Source organism: Desmodus rotundus, chromosome 8 (genome assembly GCF_022682495.2).
Source record: "Desmodus rotundus isolate HL8 chromosome 8, HLdesRot8A.1, whole genome shotgun sequence".
NCBI lineage: Eukaryota > Metazoa > Chordata > Mammalia > Chiroptera > Phyllostomidae > Desmodus > Desmodus rotundus.
Window position 1 is genome coordinate 130,763,604 of NC_071394.1, and position 22,342 is coordinate 130,785,945.

The window sequence follows — 22,342 nt, forward strand, 5'->3', positions numbered from 1 at the left end:
TGTGTTCAGACATTCAAGAACTAGGGAACATGGATCCTATAAGCTCTTTTTAAATGAATGAATGAATGAGTGAATTAATAAAAACCTGTATAGATGGATAAACTCCATAGGACACTAGTGGAAAATCTGTGGTTAAAGGACTAGTCACCCCTCAACAGAGTCCTTAGACTGAGGGGCTGGCATCTAAGGCTCACTCGCCCTCAAGTGAGTCATCACTCTTGCAAAGCGCTGCAGCGCATGAGACGTTGAGCCTTCAAAGTTACGCTGAGCCCCTGGCGTTTGGTGCTACCTCTGACCAAGGCCCACATGCAGCTGCTGTGACTCCGGGAAAGCCACAGGAGGGAGGTGAAAGTGGGGCTGTGGGCGGGTCACAGGATGTACCCTCTGATCTCTTTCTGGTGGGGGTGAATTTGGCCTCAGGTGGGCCTGGCCTGGTTCTGAGCGAGACAGTCCAGGAAGCTGGATATCACTTGGGGCAGGTCTAAAGGTTTGAGTTTGTTCTATGTCATGGGTGGCAAGTCCATAGCCATTGTGCTCATGTGTCCTCCTCCTGGGTTCGTGACAGATCTCAGTAACTGATGGCAACACTCTTTCCCATTGATCCTTCTCAAACCCAGCCCTCCAGGCAGCCGCTCTCAATTACTGGCATTAGAGGAAAGCTGCCCTGGTTTCTCACCCTTGTTCTGGATTCTGGAGACCAGCTGGGTCTAAGGGGAGCCAAGGCCAAATCAGCTTGTCCCGGGAGATGCTCTTGGCCTGGTGGACACACGGAGGCCTCAGGGCTGGGGAGCCAGGCCCCAGGGCTTGCTCTCCTGGCAGCTATGGGCTGGCTCCCAACTTACTCCCAGACACCTGGTGGCCCCACCTCCTACACTGGCACCTTCCCCTGCCTGTGTTAGGTGGCAGCAACTCTTGTTCCTACCAAGCTCTCTTGCCACATTCTCTGCCTTCCTGCCCTGCCCGCAGTCTCATCCCACTTTCCCTCAGCAACAGCAAAGCAGTCAGAGCTCACTGCCTGGGCCATGTTCCCTCCTGGCCCAGACGCACTGGCCTGGGACAGACTGAAGCCTGCGTGTCCACAGGACGTGTCGGCCGCTAGTTGCTAAGTGGGCAGGATGAGTGGAGGTAGGGGGCATCTGGGCAACACGAGGGCTTCTCACGTGGGTTTGTCTGCTGAGGGGTATGAGTACGTGTATGCCCAAGCACATCAGTACACACCTGCTTTGGGGGCTGTCGCCAGGCTGGCATGGTGCTTTGCCACAGCTGTACCAAGGAGGACCTGATTCTCCAGGGTCTTTTGGGTCTTGGCATCTTCCCCTTGTAGTGGGTGACAGCTTCAAGGGGCTGGAAAGTTAGGAGGGGAGGTTGTCTCTTGGGGAACTTGGCTTATACTATGACCCCCAGGGACCCCGTGTGTGGCATCTTTCCTGCTCAGCCTGCAGGATGTCCCCTGGCTTCAAGAGAGCATCGCAGAGGCTGAGCCCATGGTGCTGGCATCCTGCCCGGGTGCAGCCTCCGTGTGAGGCTGCGGCTGCGGCTGCGAGCTACAGAGACCCCCACCTTGGTGCCGTCACTGTCAGCAGAGCAAATGCATTGTGGTTCATCGGTGTCAGGAGAGCTGGTGAGAGCAGCCCCCGTGGCCTGGGGCTCCCCTGACCCTGACCTGAGCACACCCTCAATGGCCAAGAGAGCCACCACTCGAGACTCCCTTGGAGATGGAGAGATTAAGCATTTCCTCAGTGGTGGCCTCCCAACAGGGGTACGCGCGCCAAGGAGGAGAGGGAGCCAAGATAGCGACTGAGGCGTGGGAGGAGAACATGAAGATGCCTATTTACACTTATTTCCTATCTCATCCTTTCAAGCTCTTCCATTTTGGGAGAGTTATTGTTCTATCAGCAATAGACATGCACAGACTTGGCGGGTAAAAACTCACAGGTTGAGGATATGCAGATGTGTTTCATTGATAAAGACACAAGATCAAAAAGGCAAGAGGCCAGTGCCTTGAAAGCTGGGCAAGTCAAGAAATGTTTTCTCATGTGAAAACTGGAATTCTTTCTAAACTCAAACTTTGCGATCCCCCCATCCATTCCTGAGAGGGTTGCTCCAGGACGCAGAACTGGCCCCTGATGCTCGCTGATCTGCAGCCCCCACCCCCACCCTGCCTGAACACTCAGGGACCACAGGGTCTCAAAGGAGATGGTCCTCCCACAGCGTCTGCCCAGCCATAATTGCCTATTACAGAAAGGTCAGCCGTGAATTTATTAAAACCTTGTTTGAAGCTGTGGGACTCTTCCGGCTGCTCTGACTTAGAAAAACAGTTTCCTTCAGTTCACTCCTTTCCTGGTGAACAAAGACAGCCATTTATTGGTGTGAATATTGCCCTTTCAGATGGTCCACTGGAGGTGGTGGGGGGCATGCTCTAGAATGCTGCCCTGTGGAGCCCAGCCTGGCCTTCCCTCTGGAGCCTGCACTGTCTCCAAGCCTCCCTGCTTTTCCTTCCTGTCCATATCAGCCTGAGCAGGTCCTCGCTGGGTACAGCTTCCACAGTGGCTCCAGGCCCATTCCCACTGTGGACCAGGGCAGGCACGTCTTTCCTGGGTGGCTCTGTCCTCATACAGGTACCTGGTGTCTGGAGCACCTTTGGTCACTGGAGCTTGTTGGCCTCATGCCTCACCTGGGGGTTTCTGACGGAGGGCAGCCCAGCCTCTAATCAGTGCGGTCCAGGTTATTTCTCCCGGTAGTGGTCGTGGTGTGGGACAGGACGTGGCAAGGGTTCTGAGCTCCTTCCTGCCCTGCTAAACAGCCTTAAGGCTTGTTTCTGACCAGTCAATAGCCTTAAAGCTGGAAGGGAGGAAAGCTGGTAGAAAGTCAGCTGTTTTTACATCGTCTACCTTTCTCGTCCGTCTCTCAGAAATACCTCTCCCTAGGTACCACATTTCAGTGTCCCCTTGCTCGGCTTCCAGCCCCTCCTTCGCACCTCTGCCCTCTGCCTCCTCCTCTGCCTACCTGCCCTCCTGTGTCTTCTCTGCTTTACAGTAGTGCCTCTCTCCCCTTGCTGTCCTGACCTTGGCCCTCCTCAAGGAAGAGGATAACCTGAGGCTACTGGGAGGAGCGCATTGGCCTCCAGGGGCTTCACTGCTGCCGGTCCGCAGCCATGAACCTGGCCTCTCTGGGTCCTTCCTGTGGATGCATTTGCCTCCACCTCTTCCCCTTTGCCTCCCCCACCTTCTCTGCCCTGTGGAGACCTTTGTTGAGGAGGGCCTCCTGGAGGCTCCTATCTTCCCTCCTGAGGAGGTTTGGGGTTACTCCAGCCACTCCGGCCCCCTTGGGACTGGTGTCCAGGGACAGACAGATCTTCTGGATCACCTACCATGGGTGGACCCTTCTCTCCATCGTGGATGGAGCCCTTTCCTCCATGGCTTCTCCGGCTCCTCACAGCACGGTTGACTGCTCCTCTTCCTGGGAACTTTTCTAACCTTGTGTGTGTGTGTATGTGTGTGCTCTCCTTTCTCAGTTCTCTGTTCCTGGCATCTCTCCTGCTCCCGTAAATGTTGGCGCTTCCCACAAATCTTCCCTGGACCAGTCCTCCTTATGTGATCTCTATCCTGTGAACTAAACTCTTAACTCTCCCAGATAAAAGTATCTGGACTTATCTGAATCGGACCCAAGCTCTGACCCATCTCCTGATGTCTCTTGGACGCCCTCCAACACTAACTCAACAAGACCAAACCTGGCCTCGTGATTTTGCCATTTCCCTCCCCACTCTCTACCCGCCAATTGGCTGCTCCCCCTGGATCCCTCATCCCAGTCAAAGCACCACTCCTCCCTGGACCTCAAACCAGAGTACCCTCTGCTGAACCTGCCCTCTCTCTCACCCCAGGCACTATCTCTTGAGCTATTGCCTTATTCCCACTGTTTCTCTATCTCCACAATTTCCTGACACAGAAGCTGAGCAAGGCCTTGTTTGAAAACTTTAGAGGCCCTGTTCTCCTGTCCTAGCTGTGTTAGCTCTGAGCCACCCACGTTGTCCAGGTAGCTCAGGGCTGGCTATTGTCAGGAGCTGTTCTAGGTGCTGAAATGGAATGACTTTCACCTGCTCTGCCTGCCCTGCACAGCCACCCAGACTGAGCATGCTCTGTCCTGCCTCTGGGCCCTTGCGTCACCTCAGGGAGACAGGCCATCCGTTAAGACCTGGCTTAGATGTCTCCTTGCCCTCAAAGCCTTCCCAGACCCCTGCCCCTGCCCTAGACGGTGTGGAGGTGCGTCATGCAGTGATTTGTTTGTACATCTGTCTCTGCTCTAGGCTGGAGGCTCCCACAGGACCGGATCTCTGTCTGATCCACTTTTTAAAAAATTCATTTTAATCAAATATTGAATGGGTGTTTATAAAGAATATAAGAATACTTATAAAATATGTATAAGGTATAAGGATAATAATACAGTAGCCATCTGTAAGGACCCACATTCCATTGTAAGAAACATACTCTGCTCATACCATCAGCACCTATCATGGCCTGAAACTAGTCCAGGGTCAGAAAGTGTTTGTGAATGACCGAATGCCCAAATGAATGAATGAACCTCCAGTTTTCTCAACGAGCCTCAGTGTTGCAGGGCAAACTCCAGGTGAAGTGGTCATAACTAAGTCATGTGTCTGCCCACTCCGTGAGCTCACTGGACTGCTCCCACATCATTATGTGCACTTTGCTGTGCTACTGAGTGCTGCTCAGTGCCAAGCCTGGTGCTGGGGCCTGGGCCACAGCGGGAAGCAGAGCGTCAGAGACCTCTTCCTAGGGAGTGTCCACTTAAACAGCTCTTCAGAAATAGAAAAAAGAATCCAGGGAAGCCAAATTGCAGTGCTTTCCACCCCTCTACAGCCTCCCTGTGCTCCCCCAGAGAGGCAGTGTGGAGCAGTAGTTAAGGACAGGGACTGGTGGCCTTGATATCAGAGTCCCAGCTCCACCACTTGCAAGTCCTAGTGGCTTTGGGAGTTACCTACCTTCTTTGGATGTTGGTTTCCTTGTCTATAAAATGAGCAAAATGGGACCTACTGCATGGATTTGCTACCCCATGGATTTGCTATGAGGCTTAAAGGAGTTAATATGTGACAGGTGCTTAACATACAGTGGGGCTCATGGTGAGGACTTGGTTGGCATTACCACCTCTGTTGTCCACAGAGATTCTACGTGGTGGGGCTGAGGTTATGGCCAGAGGCTGGAGAGGCCTCCAGGGAACATTTCTGCAATTCTTTCCTCCAGGGAAGGGCCGAGTGCCAGGCCAGTCACATGCCATGTTCCCTCAGGTGGGGACCACGCTCTACTGCTCTGAAGCATGATGTGCCCACGCTCCATCCATCAGGAAACACATAGTGTGCATCCAGCACGTGCCAGGCTCTGTGCTGGGCTCTGGGATGCAGCTGTGGAGAAATCACACAGAGGCCCTGCCCACACACAGCTGGCAGTCTACTTAATGCAGGGCTCACCAAGGATATGCAAACGCAATACATATATGACACGATGAGTTGAAAGGTACTCAGTGCCATGAAGACAAAGACCAGGAGGGACAGGGGTCAGGGACAGTGGCCCTGCCAAGATGCCTCCAGAGCAAAGACTGGAGAGAGTGCAAGTGCCAGCAGATGCAAACGCCCGCAGGCAGGGGTGGGCCTGGCATAGCAGGAGATGAGGCCAGAGGGAAAGGGGCTGGATCTCATGGGCCTCAGAGGCCATTGCAAAATTTTTGGATTTTCCTCTGGGAGGGAAAGGAAGCTGTTGGAGGGTTTAAGCAGAGGAGGGGAGTGGTTTGACTTATGCATGTAAAGGATCATTCTGGCTGCTGCACAGAGAAGACCATAGAAGGGAAAGTGGAAGCAGCCAGGCTTAGGCAGAACTGAGAAGGGAGGGGACAGTGGTTTGAACCAGATGGAGCAAGGAGGCAGTGGGAGTGGCCATACTCAAAAGCCAGCAAGATGTACTAATGATTGACATGGGATGAGAGATGAAGGGACTCCAAGGTGACGAGTAGGAGGAGCGCAAACAGGGGAAGATCAGGGCTCAGAGATGCTGGTAAGACATGTCAGCGAAGATGTAGAGATGGCACTTAGACCAGAGAGGAGCTCAGGAGGAGGTCTGGGCCAGAGGTACACACTTGGTAGTTGTCCATGGGCAGTGGGACTTAAAGCCGTAAGTCTGGGCAGGCCTTGAGACTCAGGGATTGTGTGTATTCAGAGAAGCGAATGTGCACAATGATGGGGTCCCTCCAATGTAGGAAGTGGGGTCCCGGGCCTGGGAGATGAAGCAGCAGAAGATGGTGTTCCAGAAGGCATGTGGAGACCTTATTTCAGGAAGTGGGGAGCATTCAGCAGTGGCCAGTGCTGCTGCTGCTCATCAGGTGAGGTGAGGCGCTGAGAGGTGGCTGTTGGACTTGATGATGTGGAGGCCACTGGGGACTGGGACCCGAGTAGCTTCTGCAGAATGATGGGCAAAAGCCAAGATGGAACAGGTTGGGAGGAAAGGAGGAGAAGAGCAGGAAGCAGTGAGTAGAGACCATTCGCAGAGTTTTGCTATAAAGTGGGACAGCAGCTGAAGGGGAATGTGGGTCAAAGTTCTTTTTTAGGTTGGAGAAGCATGTTTGTATGGTAACTGAAATAACCCAGTAGAGGCGGAAATGGGTAATGAAGGCCAGGGGAGAGTTTGTGAAGGTGAGAAGTGGGCCTTGGGAACAGGAGACAGGCAAACAGTGGGGGACAGACATCCAGGAGAGGCTGTGGACTTGCAAATTTCTCTTGAGAGGCTCCCCCTCTCTCTGTAAGATGGCAAGCAGCTTGTCAGTGACAGTGAAGAGAGGGAGGGACATGTCAGAGCTTGAAGGTCAAGGAGAAGGTATGAGGAATCATCCTGGAGGACAGGAGAGTGAAGGGATGATGGACATGTACTGCTGTTGCCAGGTGGCAGCCACTGCGGCAGTCGGGCCAGTGGACACGTCGCAGGCCTGCGTGCAGGGAGCAGCGGCCTTGCGGGGCAGACTGCAGGTACAGACGGCATTGTTTGCTCACTCGCACCGCCGCTGACTTGGAAGTTAACTTGAGTTTGGATCCTTAATTGTCATATCAAACAAATATCCCCAGAAAGACTGCAGTGTGATGCCACATTGAATTAAAAAGTCACTGTGTACACACAAGTTTGCCTGTCCCACACAGAACATGCAACACAGGCATGGGAAAAACTGCTGAATTCTGAGAAGCAACCAAGGACCTTGCACCCCTGGGAGGGGGCTGCAGCCCCTTCACATGTTTTAAGGGCTCTCACCGCTTCTGACTAGCTTTCCAGGGCTGCCTTTAAATTCCAGCCCCAAACAATTTACATGAAAAATGAAACTATGAATTTAACCAAGTGGGAACATTTCTTAACGATCCCTAGAAATGAGTCTACTGACAGGCCCTGGTGCCAGGTTCTGAGTGTGAGCCTGAGACGCTGCGGCCACCCCCATTCTGGTCCTCACAGCTGGTGGCAAAGATGGCCCAGAGGGGCTAGCCCCAGGCTACGGGGGCCCCACTGAAGAAGGAAGGGCAGGTCTGTGAGACTGTGTGGGGGGCTGCATGCTGCTCTTGGCTGATGACAGAAACGTCTGGTGGACATTCACTGGAGGTTCTTTTTTTGGAAGAGTCTGTATTAGACTGAGGGAGTCTCTCCACCAGCAGGCCTCCAGAGGAGAGGAAGAACCCCAGCGCCTTGCAGGGGGCCTCCCTGGTGGGCTCCTGACTGCTCCCCGCTGAAATGGCCTGTCCTAAGTTGTCCTGCCAGTGGGCTCCTGGAGCGTTTTGGCAAGAGATGGCCTTCATTTAGGGGCGGCAAACTTAGGGTCCCCTCCTGTCAGTCAGATGCTACCAGGACGGGCCAGCGGGGTGGAAGGGCCAGGCCACACTGCTCTGTAGGCAGCTGTGGCCGGGCCCCCGCAGCAGCTCTTGGCCAGCCTGCCCTGCCTCCTGGGTGCCGGTGGCCACCCAGATGAATATAGACTGGAGCAAGTGTGGAATTTCAGGGAAGCCATATCAAGCATTGCCTTTGGCTTTTTGTGCTCAGCTTTTCTCAACTTGGAAAAGAAAAATCATCAGAAATGAACTCAAGTTGGGTCCAAAGAGGAAGAATGTAAGAGAACTGGGTTCAGCCTGACTGTCTGCTCCCACCTCATTGCGTTATTCAACACTGCCGGCTGGGCAGCAGCAGAGCCAGGGTAGGCTGGAGGTGTGGGTTAGGCAGGTTGGACCTCCCTCCACAGTGCCTCCAGGGCTGGACCCTAGAACTCCAGTCCCACCCAGCCCTGCACACACAGAAAAAAAAAAACACTTCAAGTCCATCGTGGTCTGGCTTCAGGCCCGCTGGAGGACTGCCAAGAAGAAGGCTTCTTTGTCCCTGTCGGTGAGGACACCAGGGCTCCTCCCCCACCCAGCTCCAGCTGTCTGGGGTCAGCCTCTGAAGGCAACACATTAGAATGTACCAGACCTGCCAGGGCAGTAGCTCTAAACTTGAGCTGTATCTTGGAATCATTTGGGGAGGAAAAATGACTAACGCCGCCATTCGGCCACCACAGAACCCCTTGTAATTTGTCTGTGAGTCAGTCTGAGAGAAATTTAAAATCACCCTAGGTGGTTCTGATATGCAGGTGTAGAGCCCTGGTACTCAAAGTGTGGTCTGCAGACCAGACCACACTAGAGGCATTACCTTAGAGATTCTTAAAAATGCAGACTCCAGACTTACTGAGTCAGAACCTGCACTTCATCGGGATGTAAGAGGGGCACTCATGATCCTACCCCCATGGCCCTGTGCTGAGGGTTCAAGTGGGAGACGCTGGTCAGGGCTGCGTACGGGCACAGTTCACACTCTGCAGACGGTGGCTGTGACTGGGCTGCGGGGCAGGGAGAGGAGAGTGGTGGCGGGGCTTGGTAGAGACCCCTGCAGGTTGCTTCTTTAAGATGTGTCTCTAATGTAGTTATTTTCCATGTCATTTCAGCGTTTCCAGGAGACTGGACCCCAAGGAGCCCCTGGGTAGCCAGAGAGCAGCTTCCCCAACCCCGAAGCAGGCTTCTGCTACTGCTCCCGGCCATGAGAGCCCCCGGGAGGCGAGGGCACAGGGCCCAGCGGGCCAGGAGGCCGATGGCCCCCGCAGGACGCTGCAGGTAGACAGCAGGACGCAGAGATCAGGGCGGTCCCCCTCTGTGTCACCGGACAGAGGCAGCACCCCCACATCACCCTACTCCGTCCCCCAGATCGCACCCCTCCCCAGCAGCACGCTGTGCCCCATATGTAAGACCTCGGACCTCACATCGGGCCCCAGCCAGCCAAACTTCAACACCTGCACCCAGTGTCACAGCAAGGTCTGCAATCAGTGCGGGTTCAACCCCAACCCTCACCTCACCCAGGTAACCATCTCTGCGCCGCGCCCCTCACCTGCCTTCCCACGCCCCCTGCTTCCCTTCTCCTCTGTCCCCAACTCTCTTTTCCTCTCATTACCCTGGGCCACCAACCTCTGTGTCTTCCTGGGGTCGTAGCCTGGCTCCAGGCATGGTAGCAGAGAACAAGGCCTGGCCCCAGGTCTCCTGAGGGGTTCCTGTTCCTCCTGAAGGCTTGGGCAGTCCCAGAGCACAAGATGCTTTCTTACCTGGTCCAAGTTTGACCTGGAAGAATGGCGTTGAGAGGACCAAAAACAATCTGATGGGCAACTTTTCCTCATGGGTACTCATTTGAAGAGGGCCCTGGGCCAGCCTCTGTCCCCAACAGTGAGCCCTGGCAGAAGAGCCAGGTATTTGGGGAGGCAGGAAACTGCCTTCCACCGGGCATCTGGGAAGCTCCCCTCTGGGGCGGAGCAGATGCCTATCCCCAGAGAAACAACCTTGGCATAGAGACCTAGGTTGGGGGCTAAGCATTCACAATGGGTGACAATGTCCTATACTCACCAAGAGGCCACTTTGGGGCCATTTCCAGGATTGGCCTCCTTCCTGTCCCAGGAGACCCTGGGTCTACAGCCCCTCTCTGGCTCTGGTCAGGATGAACTGAGTTGCTGTGGGACCCTCAGCCAAGCCCCTGGAGGTGCTCTGGTGACCTGGGGGCCAGCTGCTCCAATGTACTAGCTGAGTAGGGGCCATGCCTTTGAAATGAACCGAGTGGGCCGGGGCAACCCATAGAAGTCTCTGGTTCTGCCCCCAGAGCTCTGCCTTGGGCAGGATGGAGAGTGGCTGATGGCAGACACAGGCGTGGCCACCACTGGAATGATCAGCAGCAGGAGCCGTTTGGACCACAGGGATGGGGGATGAGTGAGAATAATTGTTCGCAGGTCGGGGTCTATTTGTGACATGAGGCGCTGTGGGTGTGGGACGTGTGGTTTGCGAGAGGTAAGTGTGAGATTCTGAGGAAGGAGCTGCCGGTATGGGGAGATGACTCAGAGCACTTGGAGTCGTTCCTGGAGTGTGGGGGCTTCCTGAGGAGGCGTGCACACTCGTGATTATGACATCTGGGACTAGAGACGGCCTGTCCCTACCCTGGTTGTTAGGTAAGTGTTTGCACCTCACCATGTAGAACAGCGTGTTTAAGCCAGGGCAGCTCACCTGTGCCCTCCTGCCAGTGAGAAGCCAGAACACCCAGCCTCCCAGGAGCTGCAAGGCTTGGCAGGAAGGAATGAGAGATGCTCACCCCGCTGTGTGCTGGCCTTGCCTCTGGGTTCCGCCTTCCTGAGATGCTCACTCAAGCTGTCAGGTCTGAACAACTTCGGGTGGGGTGGGCAGAGATCAAGGGAGAGCCCTACACGGTGGCCTTGTCTCCCTGGTAGGCATCCCAGTCCTTACCACACAGTGGGCTCCTCCAAACGCAGGATCTTCAGTGGGAACGGGGCCAGCCTCTGAGTGTGCCTGGGAAAACAGCAGAGTGGGAGGACCTTGGCGACACTCGGTCCATCTGCCTCATTGCTGGGAGGAAGACAAGGCTCGGGGCCAGGAGGAAAGGGGTCTGAAACTGCTGATTTGCCCTGTTTGGAGAAGAGAGGCCTCCCAGCTTGGCCCTTCAAGCACATGCTGGGCTGGAAACACACAGTGGTTCTTCCCAGGGAGGTTCTCTGGGCCGTCAGCCTCCCCACAGCACTGCGGAGCTCCAGGGTGGGGCTGTGGCTGGCAGCCCTTCCCAGACTTGCTTTCCCAGAACATTAAGGCTGCTGTTCCATGGCATCCAGTTTGGGAAATGCTGGCCCGGACTCCAGGGTCTCGCCAGGTGGCTGCCCTTTTCTGCCGGGGTCTCTAAGCAGAGCCTTTTCTTCTCCATGGTTGGCTCTCAGTGGTGTTCCTATCAAGGAAAAGGAACCTTTGGTGCATTTTCCTGAGGGTCTGGAAGAGCCCAATTCTTGAGTCAGAGCAGGTGCCTTTTGTCACTTGGCTAAGAGCAGATTCACCTCCCTGGTTGTGGTCCGGTGTAAGGAGAAAACAAGTGGGCAGGTTTTGCTGATAGATCCACCCAGAGGTGGTCTGAGCACCTCTCACCTGCCTTTCTGAGGAACCCTCTCTTGGGGGGGAGACAGATTGTGCCTGAAACTGCTGGTGTGGAGCTGCTGAGCCCCAGCGGAAGGCGCGGCAGCCTGGGTCCTGCATCTGGCCCTAAGGGCACGGCGCCTCCTCCTGCAGGTACATCAGCAGAATGTGTTGCTTTCCAGCTTCCCCTGGCAGAGGGAGGGATATGGCAGTCCTGGAGAGAGACGAGGGCCACACCAGTGCCATGGAGGGAGCCGTCGCCTCTCTGAGACTGCCAGTGAAGCTGCTCTTGGGACTTTGGAAATGCAACCATGGAAAAGGGGCCTTTCTTCACGTGTGTCACAGGCAGAGAATCACGGCTGGTTTGTGACGCCTGTCGCAGCCCAGATTAGGAGTGCAATAGAACTGTGGTGCCGAATGTCTCCATGAAGACAAGTGAGCAGCAAGGAGGGGGAAGGCTGCCACCACTGCACCGGTGTCACCAGAACTTAGAGGTTCTGTTTTTCCATCTTGTGACATTTGTCAGGGTCTTTTACTTCTGCTGGGTCTCACAGCAATGGCAGGTCTGGTGGTGAGACTCACATGTAGATAGAACAGTCAGCCCCGTGTGGCCAGAGCGGTCTCCGAGGTCTGGAACTGCGGCTTTCTGGCCAGTGGACCCAAGCTCTCCTTGTCAGCCCTGGGGCTGCCGAGGGGACTGTTGTGCACAGACATGGCACGTGCTGTTCTGACCGTGTGCAGGTTGGCCAGCTCTCAAGGCGGTAATGCCGTGACGGGAAGATGCCAGCCCGGACACTCGGCTGGGTTTCTGAGCGCCTGGACGCTGAGACTGCTTGCGAGTTGGGCAAGGAGCTCAGAGCTTATGGCGGAGGAGGTCAAGTCCTGGGAAGTCTTGGCTTATTCTGCATCATTTTGGAGCAAAAGAGCTTGGGGACCTAGAACTAGTGGCCAGGTCTTCTGTTTTTCCCCAGGGGCTCCCATCCCTGTTTTCCCCATTTGCAGTACTTTTTTGCACAAAACAAGCAGGGCTATCTGGTCCCTCTTTGTGGCAGAAACCATTTCTTCCTGTGTCAAACCGTGCCAAAGAACTTCTGGTTTCCTTGTGCAGACTGAACATTTCTCACCACCCACAAGAGACCATTCCTGCGAGAGTGCATGGACTCAGAGGCCAGGGGTGTTAGCATGTAAGCCCGTTCAGTGCCCTGTGATGGGGGCAGAAGGTAGGGCAGCAAAGCTGGGGATGGGAGTGATACTGGCCAGAGAACATGGGCAGGGGCCTGCGGCAGGCATAGCCCGTCTCTGCCAGCCCTCCGGGAGGCCTCCCTGGCCTGGACTCCCCCAGATGCGAGCCTGCCCGTCTCTTCCCACCTCTCTGCTCTGGTCAGGGTCACTAAAGCTCCTCTAAGGAAACTGTGGCAGGGTGACCAGGGCCTTTGCTTGTCTGTTCCAAGGTCTAGACTTTGCTGAGACCAGGCCAAGGATCTTTAATCCACTGTGCTCCCCTCCCGCCTCCCACATCAACAAGCCTTGGGCTTGGGCACTTACCCAGGGTGGGTGGTATGGAGAAGAGAGGGAGAGGACGTGATGGCCACAGTCTCTTACTCTACTGCTTGCATCCCACTCCTTTCCGGACGGACGGCTGGGCACCAGACGGCCGGGGGCGGTGCTGTGAGTGTGGCACAGATCCCTTGCTGCAGCCACCACTGCGTCCCCTTTCCTCTGCTCCCTCCTGGCCACACTGCCACCTGGGCCCGTGAAGAGCAGATGTTAGGAGGACAGGGATCAGCAGTGGGCTGAGGAGAGGCAAAGGTGTCCTCTTCGTTCCTGAGCCCAGGAGGAGGTGACATCTGTGAAGGTGCCCAGCCTTCCCTCCTCCACCTCCAAACGAATGGAAGTGGGTGTCCAGGTGGCAGGCCCTTTGGGAGCCCTTTCTCCCACCATCCATCTAGTTCTGGGGCAGTTTGCCTTGCAGTAGTCACTTCAACCCCCAAAATCTCCAAGTCAGTGGGGAAACACCCCCAAACTTCCACCAGGCCTGCTGTCGGTCCATGGTCCTAGGAGACAGGACCCTTGCCCTCCTCACACAGACCTCTTCGGGGTGGAGGCCAGAGCCACTGGGAGCGTGTGGAAGAGGCAGCTGCGTGGAGTGAGAGTTAGCTCACAGTTGGGGCCATCAGTCCTGGAACAATAGATAAGTTTTAGCTGTGAAAGGAGGCTCTAATATTATCCAAGAGTGAATGTAAAATTAATTCAGAACAGAAAATATGAAAGTTTATGCCTAAAACTCCTGCCTTTATACATTCGAGCCAAAGAAACAGAATGAAAAGAGAATGGAGTAAAATGGCAGCAAAAAGGAGAAATAGATGAAGTGGGACCAGGGAGAAGGGACTAGAAGGGAGAGGCAGGAGAGGGAGGTGACAGAAAAGCAGAGGCACGAAAAGGCAGAGGAAGAAAGCTTGGTGATGTAGTCAGTGGCTGGCTGGTCACCTGTTGGTTCTGCTGTTTCTACCCTCTGTCTAGCTCAATCTTTGACCTGGGCAAGCTGTTTCTATCCCCTCAGTCAGGGCGTGGCCCTCAGCCCTCTTTTCTACCTTTCCTCCCTCCATAGATGCTGTTTGAGTCCTCATCATAAGCCAGGAACTGCCCTTGACTCTGGAGAATCAGGTAGAGTGAAGCCAGACTTGTTGCTCAGGCCCTGGAGCCTGCAGGCCAGTGGGACAGGCAGCCCTTCCGCCAATAACCACACAAGCAAACACATAGTCACTCCCGGGGGCCAAGGCTGAGCAGGACCAGGAGGAAGCCTGGACGGGGGAGGTTGGTGCTTGTCGGTTTGCTGAGACAAGACCCCTGGGGGCTTCTACAAGGAGGGGAAATCAGGCTGTAGGATGTTAGACTGAAGCTGGACTGGAGACAGGTGAAGGCAGGGAAGGCCTGAGGGGAAGTGCGTGGTCCGTGGGAGGGCCTAGGAACAAGCCAGGTCCAGGTGGCTGGGATGCCCAGCCAGGACCAGAGCGGGTGCAGATCCTGCCCTTCCTAGATGTGCTTTCAAGGGTTTTGGAAGGTGGCAGCAGGAAGGTCAGATGGACATTGAAAAGCACCTCTTTGGAGACAGACAGTGGTGATGGCTGTGCAACGTAATGGATGTGCCTAATGCCGCTGAATTGGGCGCTTAGAGATGGTTAACATGGGAAATTTTACATTGTGTTCTCTCTCTGTAGGTAGAGAGAGAGAACATAATATAAACACATAGGTATACAGAGCTATATGAAGCAACACTGCAGCCCCACCCCGCTGGCTGCCAGGTGGAGAACAGCCCATGGGGACAGGGCTGGGTTCTGGGCACAGGCTGGGCTGGGGTGACAGTGATGGTCGTGGAGAGTCACAGCCTACCCCTAGTGTATTTTGAAGACTAAACAGACAGGTTTTGGGAATGTGTTGGACATGGGGCAGGGGATGGAGAAGGGGGATTTTCCTGTTTGGGTCATGTCAAGTTGGAGGTGCCTGTGATGGCCAAGTGGAGTCCAGTAGGCTGACGAACTCCAACCCTGGCAGGCAGCAGACAGGCTGGGCTGGAGCCCTTGGGGAGTCACAAGCATATACTGACATCAGTATACTTCCCACTAAACTCTTCATTATCATTATCATTAACTAGAGATCGGTATTTGTTTAAAGGGGTTTTTTTTAAGGTAGACTTTACATGGAGTGAAATGCACAAAGCTTCAGTGCACCGTTCAGTGAGCTTTGACGGCAGCTTGCATCTGAGCCATCCAAACCCCTTGATTGAGATAGACGACACTTCGCCGCAGACAGTCCCTTCAGGCCCCATCGCTGTCCTGCCCTGCCCTTCCACCAGACCCGACTGCCGCTCTGATTTTCATCCACCAGGGATGTGCTCTGCTTCTGCCACAACTTCATAGAAATGAGTCCTACAGAATGTTTTCTTCTGTCACTCCACAGTGTGGTGTGAGGGCCATCCATGTGGACACGAGAGGGTTTCTGAAACGCAGGAGACAGTGGCCCTGTCTGAGTTCTGAGAGGAAAGGGGTGGGTGCCTAGGGATGTGGGACTGGGGGCATGACTTGAAGGAGTGGGGCCTCCGAAGAGGCAGGTCTAGGTCCTGAGTGTGGAGGACCATCCTATTGTGTGCCTCCTCTCTAAGACATTGGACACAGGACCATTATTTGAGCCAGAAATCAGGGAGGGTGACAGGAGAAATTGAAGCAGCCATTGTGAAGAAAAGCTTCCTGGAGAGATGGGGTGAGTTCACCAGGCAGCTGTGGGAGCCCAGGGAAGGTTGGACAGAAGTTAACTCCCAGTGGAGCCCATTCGTGTGTTGCGCATCCCGCTGCCTACCTGTAAGCCTGGAGAAAAGGGAAGTGGCTGGGTCCAGTTCTGAAGCAGACACAGGCCAAGAGAGTGCACTCATGTAGCAGATTGGCTGGTGTGGCAGACCAGATTTGCTGGGCAGGAAGAGAGGTGAAGGCAGAGGGCCCCTGGCTGAACAGAAAGCAGGGACTCAGCAGGTGAGATCTCTATGAGGTCCCAGGGCTGCCACACGGGGTGGGGGTGGGGGGTGCCTCGGAAGAGATGTAGATGTCTGGAGAAGGACAGGGGAAGGATGATTTTGGAAGACACACAGTTTGGGGTGACGGCAAACTTGTGGGTGAGACTGAGGAATAGAGGTATCGGGCGGGTAGCTGGGGACCGGGGCGGGGTAGAAGGGTGGGGAAGCCAAGGGCTGGGCCCCAAGGATCTCAGGGATTCTGAAGAGCAGCTGAGGCATTGCCACACTCTGAAGTCCAGGGAGGGGGGCTTCTGAAGAGATGTGTGCGGGATGGGTGTGGGGAGTGGGCTTGGCCCTGGACAGGAGAGTTTATGGGGCACAGTGTATGGGCCTGGAGGGTGGGGAGGGCCACTAGGGCAAGGATGGGGGATATCAGGAGGAGGGGGCTGATGTGCCTGCAGACTAGCAGGGGAGCAGATTCTCCCCTCTCATGGAGCTCCACTCCCCAAATCCCGGTCTCAGATGCTGGGCAGGTTTCCAGGGCCTCCCTCAGGGTCTTGACCGGATGAGACTGGTATAGGCCTTTGCTGTGGGCTGGGCCTGGCTGATCAAGCCCTGGGTCAGTGTGCCCTGCACTAGAGGACGCTGTGGTGCCTGCCCCTTAGCCTGATACCAGCCAGCTGACAGGTGAAGCAGATTTGGCAGACTTGGGGAAGCTGGTTGCTGGGTGGGGCCTGACTTCCCTCCTCTGGCCTGCCCTTGTCCGGGGGCCACAGCGGGATAAGTACTTCTTGTCCTGGCTAGTGACTCACAGCCCGGAAGAGCATGCAGTCACGCTAGCTGGTGGGGGCCCCCCCAGGAACCTCTGGATTTGGCACCAGCAGGGAGGGCTCATTTTTAAGCTGTTTCTGTGATGTTTCCACTTGTACGAAAATGGAAACAAGCATGGATGCGGCATTGGGCACAACGTCGTCAGTGCAGAGTGGTCCGACACGCTGAGTGCCTGCTCTCCCGGGGAGGGCTGGGCTTCAGCACTAGCGCTGCTCTCTGCAGGAAGGCAGGCTCAGTGACGTCCGCAGCCCCTGCCTTGGAGGTGGGAGGAGAGTCTCACTCACCAGAAAGAGAGCCTGTCACTGCTGGGGGCCCCCAGAGCTTCCTGGCAGTCATGGAGGTGGCAGTGAGACAGGCCCCACCCTGGCATAGAAGCAGGTACCCTGGGCAGCATCCTTTGGGGCCAGGTGTGACAAGCAAAGTGTGATCCCACTCTCTGAGGTTAAAACACAGGGTGGCAAGCTTCTGTGTCACCAGTATCCCTGTGGGGAAGATGTCGAAGCCCCTCCCAAAAACTGCCCCCCACTCTGCTTCCTGCCCCAGAGCCCAGCAGAGGGAGCAGTGGGGCGTGGCCACTGCAGACAGATCACGGCTGTCTGCTCATTCACCATGTGATTCACTGGCCTCGGTGGGCAGTGCCACCTTAGCTGCCCTTCTGCACGTTGAACAGTCCAAGTGAGGGAGCAGCTGAGAGGGGCTCTTCTCAGGGAGAACGTCCCTTCGGAGCTACAGCACAGAGGGCTCTGCCTTTCTGAAAGTCTGCCAGCAGGCTTCCGGCAGAGTGGGCAGCAGCTCCCTGTGGGAAGCCACTTTCCTGCAGCTTCTGTTTCCCCCACCCCAAACCACCCCTTGGCCTACACACTACCCGGAGCCTTCCCATCCCAGGGTCCCTAGGTCCCTGCTGCTGCCCAGGTCCCTACTGGGCTGAGGCCCATAGGTGTCCATGGAGGCCCCCCCTCCGCCCTCCGAGATGGCAGGATGGCATCCTTGCTGGCAAGAAGGGTCCGCATGATAAGGTCGCCCTGGCTCTACCTCTGGCTCTGAGAACAGGAGGTCTATGGCCGGTGGCCTGCCCATCTCCTGGCCGTGTGCCAGGTCAGGTCCGTGGACAGCAGGACCTACGAGAGGTTTCCTGTCACACTAGAAGGAGGCTATTCCCTCTCAATCTGGTGGGCAGCAGCTTGGGGGATGCCAAGAAGCCACGGGCACTGCGTGCTGTTGAGGGAGACTCACTGCTGCTGGCCCCAGAGCCAGGGGCTCTGCCACAGGCCTGGCCTTGGTGGGCAGGTGGGCTGGGGGTGTGCGGCCATCTCTTTCCCTGCCCAGTGGGCAGCCTCCCTCCCCCGGCACAGAGGTGGGGGCCTCTGAGTATGGAGGAAGAGAATGAGGAGGAGCCCGTCCCAGCAAGCTCCTGGTCATCTGTGAGGAGGCAGAGAGGGAAGTCTCCCTGGGTTCGGAGAGCCCCCCTAGCCAGCACCCTCCGCAGGGTGCCTTGCATGCTGGGCCTGTCTGCCTGAGCCTGAACCTGGGAGGGGCTGGGAGAGGGTGCGGTCCGGGCTCCTTGCTGTCTAGAAGAGGCTGGATAGAAATAGCTGCACCCATCTGGGTGGTGAGTCACTGAGGGGCATTTCATCCTTTTCTTGGAGAGGTTCTATTTTAGGTGAGATGCCTGTTGACAGCCTGCCTGACGGGGGCTGGGTAAAGGAAGGTGCTGGTGGAGAGTGCAGGAGTGTTAGCACAAGCCCCTGCCCACTTGTTCAACCCTGCCCAGAACCCAAGGGAGGATCCCTCTGAGGTCCTAGGGTAAGAAGCCTTACCTACCAAATCCCAGTTCCCAGGGAGTCGCACCTCACGCATGGTCCTTGGGTGTGGGCTGGCACCTACCCCAGGAACTGAGTTTGTGACTGCCACCCGGGCCAGAGCTTGGGTCTCCCCTCAGGAGGGTAAATGCCTCCCAGGGTACCTCTGAGGGTGAGCAGACACAACTTATCCTTGGGAGCTCCCTGTTTGATGGTAACAAGCCTCCCCCCAGCCCCCAAGAAGGACATTTCTAAGGGGTGTTCAGACTGAGTCCTGAGGACACAAATTGTTTCCTCTGTGGCTTTCTCTGTCCAAATGTAGACAAAACTTCCTTGGGTCTTAAACACTCCTGGGTGAGTAAACAGTTTCCAGGGTGTGGGGGGAAGCGGGGTAGCCCACCCCCGGCCAGTGCTTTGGCATCACTGTTCTTCGGTTTTGAGCTGGGCTTGGTCTTTGATACCTGGTCAGAGCTCTGCAGGGGCAACTTCTAGACTCCTTACCTGACCTGCGTGAGGCTGCGCAGCCTTTGGAAGAGGCAGGAATGCAGAAGGCACCAGGATCCAGGCCCAAGCATACAAGCCTGGCGGGGCTGGGGGGCTGTCTCCCTGGCAGCACCACTTCCTGGCTGTATGGCCATAGGAGCATGTTGCTGCACCCCATCGGACCTTGGTTTTCTCTGCTGTGAAGACAAAATGAGAGGATGCCTGTGAACACACCCTGTGTGGTGCTGGGTATAAGGGGGTGCTCACCCAAGTGTGGTTTCTCCCCCTCTTCAGGTGCCCCTCCTCAGCTGAGCCCAGGCTCCCCAGCTGGCAATTCAACCACAGCTCAGCAGTCACACAGCCTGTGGCCTCAAGAGAGCAGGGCTGGAGGTGCCCCTGAGGGTGGGCAGAGGGGGCTCTCTGCCCCAAGGGTCAGACTGGACCGTTTCCCGGAGACTGAGCTGCCATGGTGTTTTGCAAGCCTCTGGCTACAATGATAGATAGAAGCAACCTTGGCCTCCAGCCTTGGTGCTGGTGGAGGGGTGGAAGGAGCCTCCTCACCAAGGCACCAACTCTCCAGCCTCCTGGCTGCAGCCTTGTGGGAGCTGTGCCCCCACTAACAGGTCACCAGGATGAATCCCAGAGCAAGCCAGTCTGGAGAGAGCCCTGGTCTATGCCACACCCTGTGCACAGTCCTGGAGGCATCACCACGGGGTGCGGGGAAGCAGACACGCCAAGGAAACACACGAGTAGGTTACTTCGGGAAAGGATTAGCCCTGTGAAGAAAATAAACTGGGTGGTTAGCTACAGGCCGCCTAGGTGGTATTTAGATTGTGTGGCCAGGGGAGGGTTCTGATGGAGAAGTGACCGTGGATCCAAGACCTTTGCAAGTGGCTGCGCCTGGGGGCAGAGGGACAGTGAATGCGAAGGCCAGTGCAGGAGCCGGCCCAGAGCACCACTTGGCAGGATGGGGCGCCCAGTGTTTCAGGGTGAGCCGGCTCAGTCGAGATGGCAGGAAAGAAGGCCAGACAGAAGGGCAGGCCGGGGAGGATCAGGGCTTCCTGGGCCATGGTAGAGAGTCCCCACGGGAAGCACAATGGGAAGCCACGAGAGGGGTTTGAGCCCGTAAGTATGTATGTGCGGATCTTTTGGAGGAAGGAAACATATTATTGGTTGAAGTAACTGGAAGTCCAAGCGTAGACCTAAAGCATAGCTGCGTCCAGGGAAGTAAATGAAGTGGTCAGATCTGCCCCTTCCCCTTTGCTTGGCCCCACTTCTGTCCGTGGACTGCATCTCAGTGTCTCCCAGCCTGCTGGGAGAGGAGGCCACCACCCGCCAGGGCAACAGCCCTCTGGCTAGTCATCAGGGAGAAAAAGGGCCTCTCCCTGCTGCTCCTCTGCACGGGAGCAGGGCTGGGCTCTGCGCCGCCCATCCGCCGGGTCACATGCCCGCTCTGCACCACCAGCTGAACCACTGATTGGCCCAACTTGAGTCTCAAGCCCACTTTGCTGAGGGAGGGGTTGGTGACAGGGAGAAGGTATACGTCTGTCACGTGAATAGCAACACATGTCTTGTTAGTTCTGGAGGCACAAATTTCCCCATTTTCTTCAAAAATTTGTCCTCCTTAGGGAACAAAAAGGGCTTCTTTCTTTCTACTCCCATTGTATTACTTTGCTCTCACGATTTTGTGTGTCTCTTGTCTCCTCAGCGAGACTGCTCCTCTGGCACAGGAACCCTGTTTTCTTTTTGTTCCCGGAGCCCCCCTCTCACACCCTCTTCACGAGCTCGTTTTTCCTACTACTTCTCCCTGAACGCCTACCCCACCAGGCACTGCTAAGGGCTCGCCTTCCCTCCTCACTCGCCTCTGGCTGCTGTGGGCTATGGCCTGAGGGGCTCAGCGGGGAATCTCAGTGACCAGTTGGAGGCTATGGGGTCGTCGGGCCAGGAGGACAGTGGCATGGTTGGGTGAGGCGGGATGTGGGCTGGGACGATGTCCACAGAGCTGAGATACGGCCAGTGGGTGGTCGGGAGGACTCCGGAGTGGGAGGGTGTGGCTGGCAGTGGGCTGGTGGCTGTGGGGAGGGAGGGCAAGTGTGTGGCTGCCTCTGCTCTGCCCCACACACCTGGTGGCTCCTAGCGGGCATGGCCATGCCATCGGCCCTCTCAGCCCAGTCCCCGGCAGCCCAGGAGCATCTGAGCGGGCCGGTGCTCCTGCCTGCGCTGGGAGTGACCCGTGCCATGGGTGCTGCCAGTCCTGCTGACCCTGCCGCTTCCTCCCCAGGTGCAGGAGTGGCTCTGTCTGAACTGCCAGATGCAGAGGGCTCTGGGGATGGACATGACCACTGCGCCTCGCTCCAAGAGCCAGCAGCAGCTGCATTCCCCAGCCCTGTCTCCTGCCCACTCCCCAGCCAAACAGCCCCTGGGGAAGCCGGAGCAAGAGAGATCACGGGGCCCAGGGGGACCACAGCCTGGCCCCCGCCAGACTGAGACAGCCAGGGCCACTTCAGTGCCAGGGCCTGCCCCAGCAGCCGCCCCTCCAGAGGTGGGGAGGGTGTCTCCTCAGCCCTCTCACCCCATCAAGCCTTCCACAGCTGAGCCCAGACCACCTGTAGGAGAGACCCTGGCCAAAAGTGCCACCACAGTGCCCTCTGGGCCTGGTGCTGCTGAGCAGACTCAGGAAGGCCTCACTGGGAAGCTCTTTGGCCTCGGGGCGTCACTGCTGACCCAGGCAAGTACCCTCATGTCTGTGCAGCCTGAGGCCGACCCCCAGGGCCAGCCCACCCCCAGCAAGGGGACGCCCAAGATTGTCTTCAGTGATGCCAGCAAGGAGGCTGGCCCAAGACCCCCAGGTTCAGGGCCCGGGCCTGGGCCAGCACCTGGAGCCAAAACTGAGCCTGCAGCTAGAACAGGTCCTGCATCAGGGCCTGGAACCCTGGCGAGAACTGGGGGAACGACCAGTCCAAAGCATGGCAGAGCAGAACACCAGGCAGTGTCCAAGGCTGCTGCCAAGCCAAAGACCATGCCGAAGGAAAGGGCCACCTGCCCACTGTGCCAAGCCGAGCTCAACATGGGCAGCAAGGGCCCAGCCAACTATAACACCTGCACCACCTGCAAGCTCCAGGTGTGCAACCTATGTGGCTTCAACCCGACACCCCACCTGGTAGAGGTAAGAGAACTGGGGCCATGGGGGGCACAGGGAGAATGGGAGCCAGAAAGAGCTGC

The 22,342-nt window shown here is 56.5% G+C and overlaps 1 protein-coding gene across 4 annotated transcripts in view; it reads left to right on the plus strand.

Moving 5' to 3' along the window:
• Nucleotides 1-22,342, plus strand: part of BSN (bassoon presynaptic cytomatrix protein) — a 77,828-nt gene that overhangs the window by 28,053 nt on the left and 27,433 nt on the right. For 2 of the 4 annotated variants that reach the window (XR_008427490.1, XM_053929860.1), the window contains exons 2-3: nucleotides 9,004-9,412; nucleotides 21,402-22,286. Coding sequence is in view for 1 of the 4 variants with exons in the window: in XM_053929860.1 (XP_053785835.1) it covers nucleotides 9,004-9,412; nucleotides 21,402-22,286 (1,294 nt within the window). In the remaining 3 variants the exon portion in view is untranslated. The remainder of the gene's footprint in view (nucleotides 1-9,003; nucleotides 9,413-21,401; nucleotides 22,287-22,342) is intronic. The other 2 variants (XR_008427491.1, XR_008427492.1) reach the window with 2 other exon arrangements.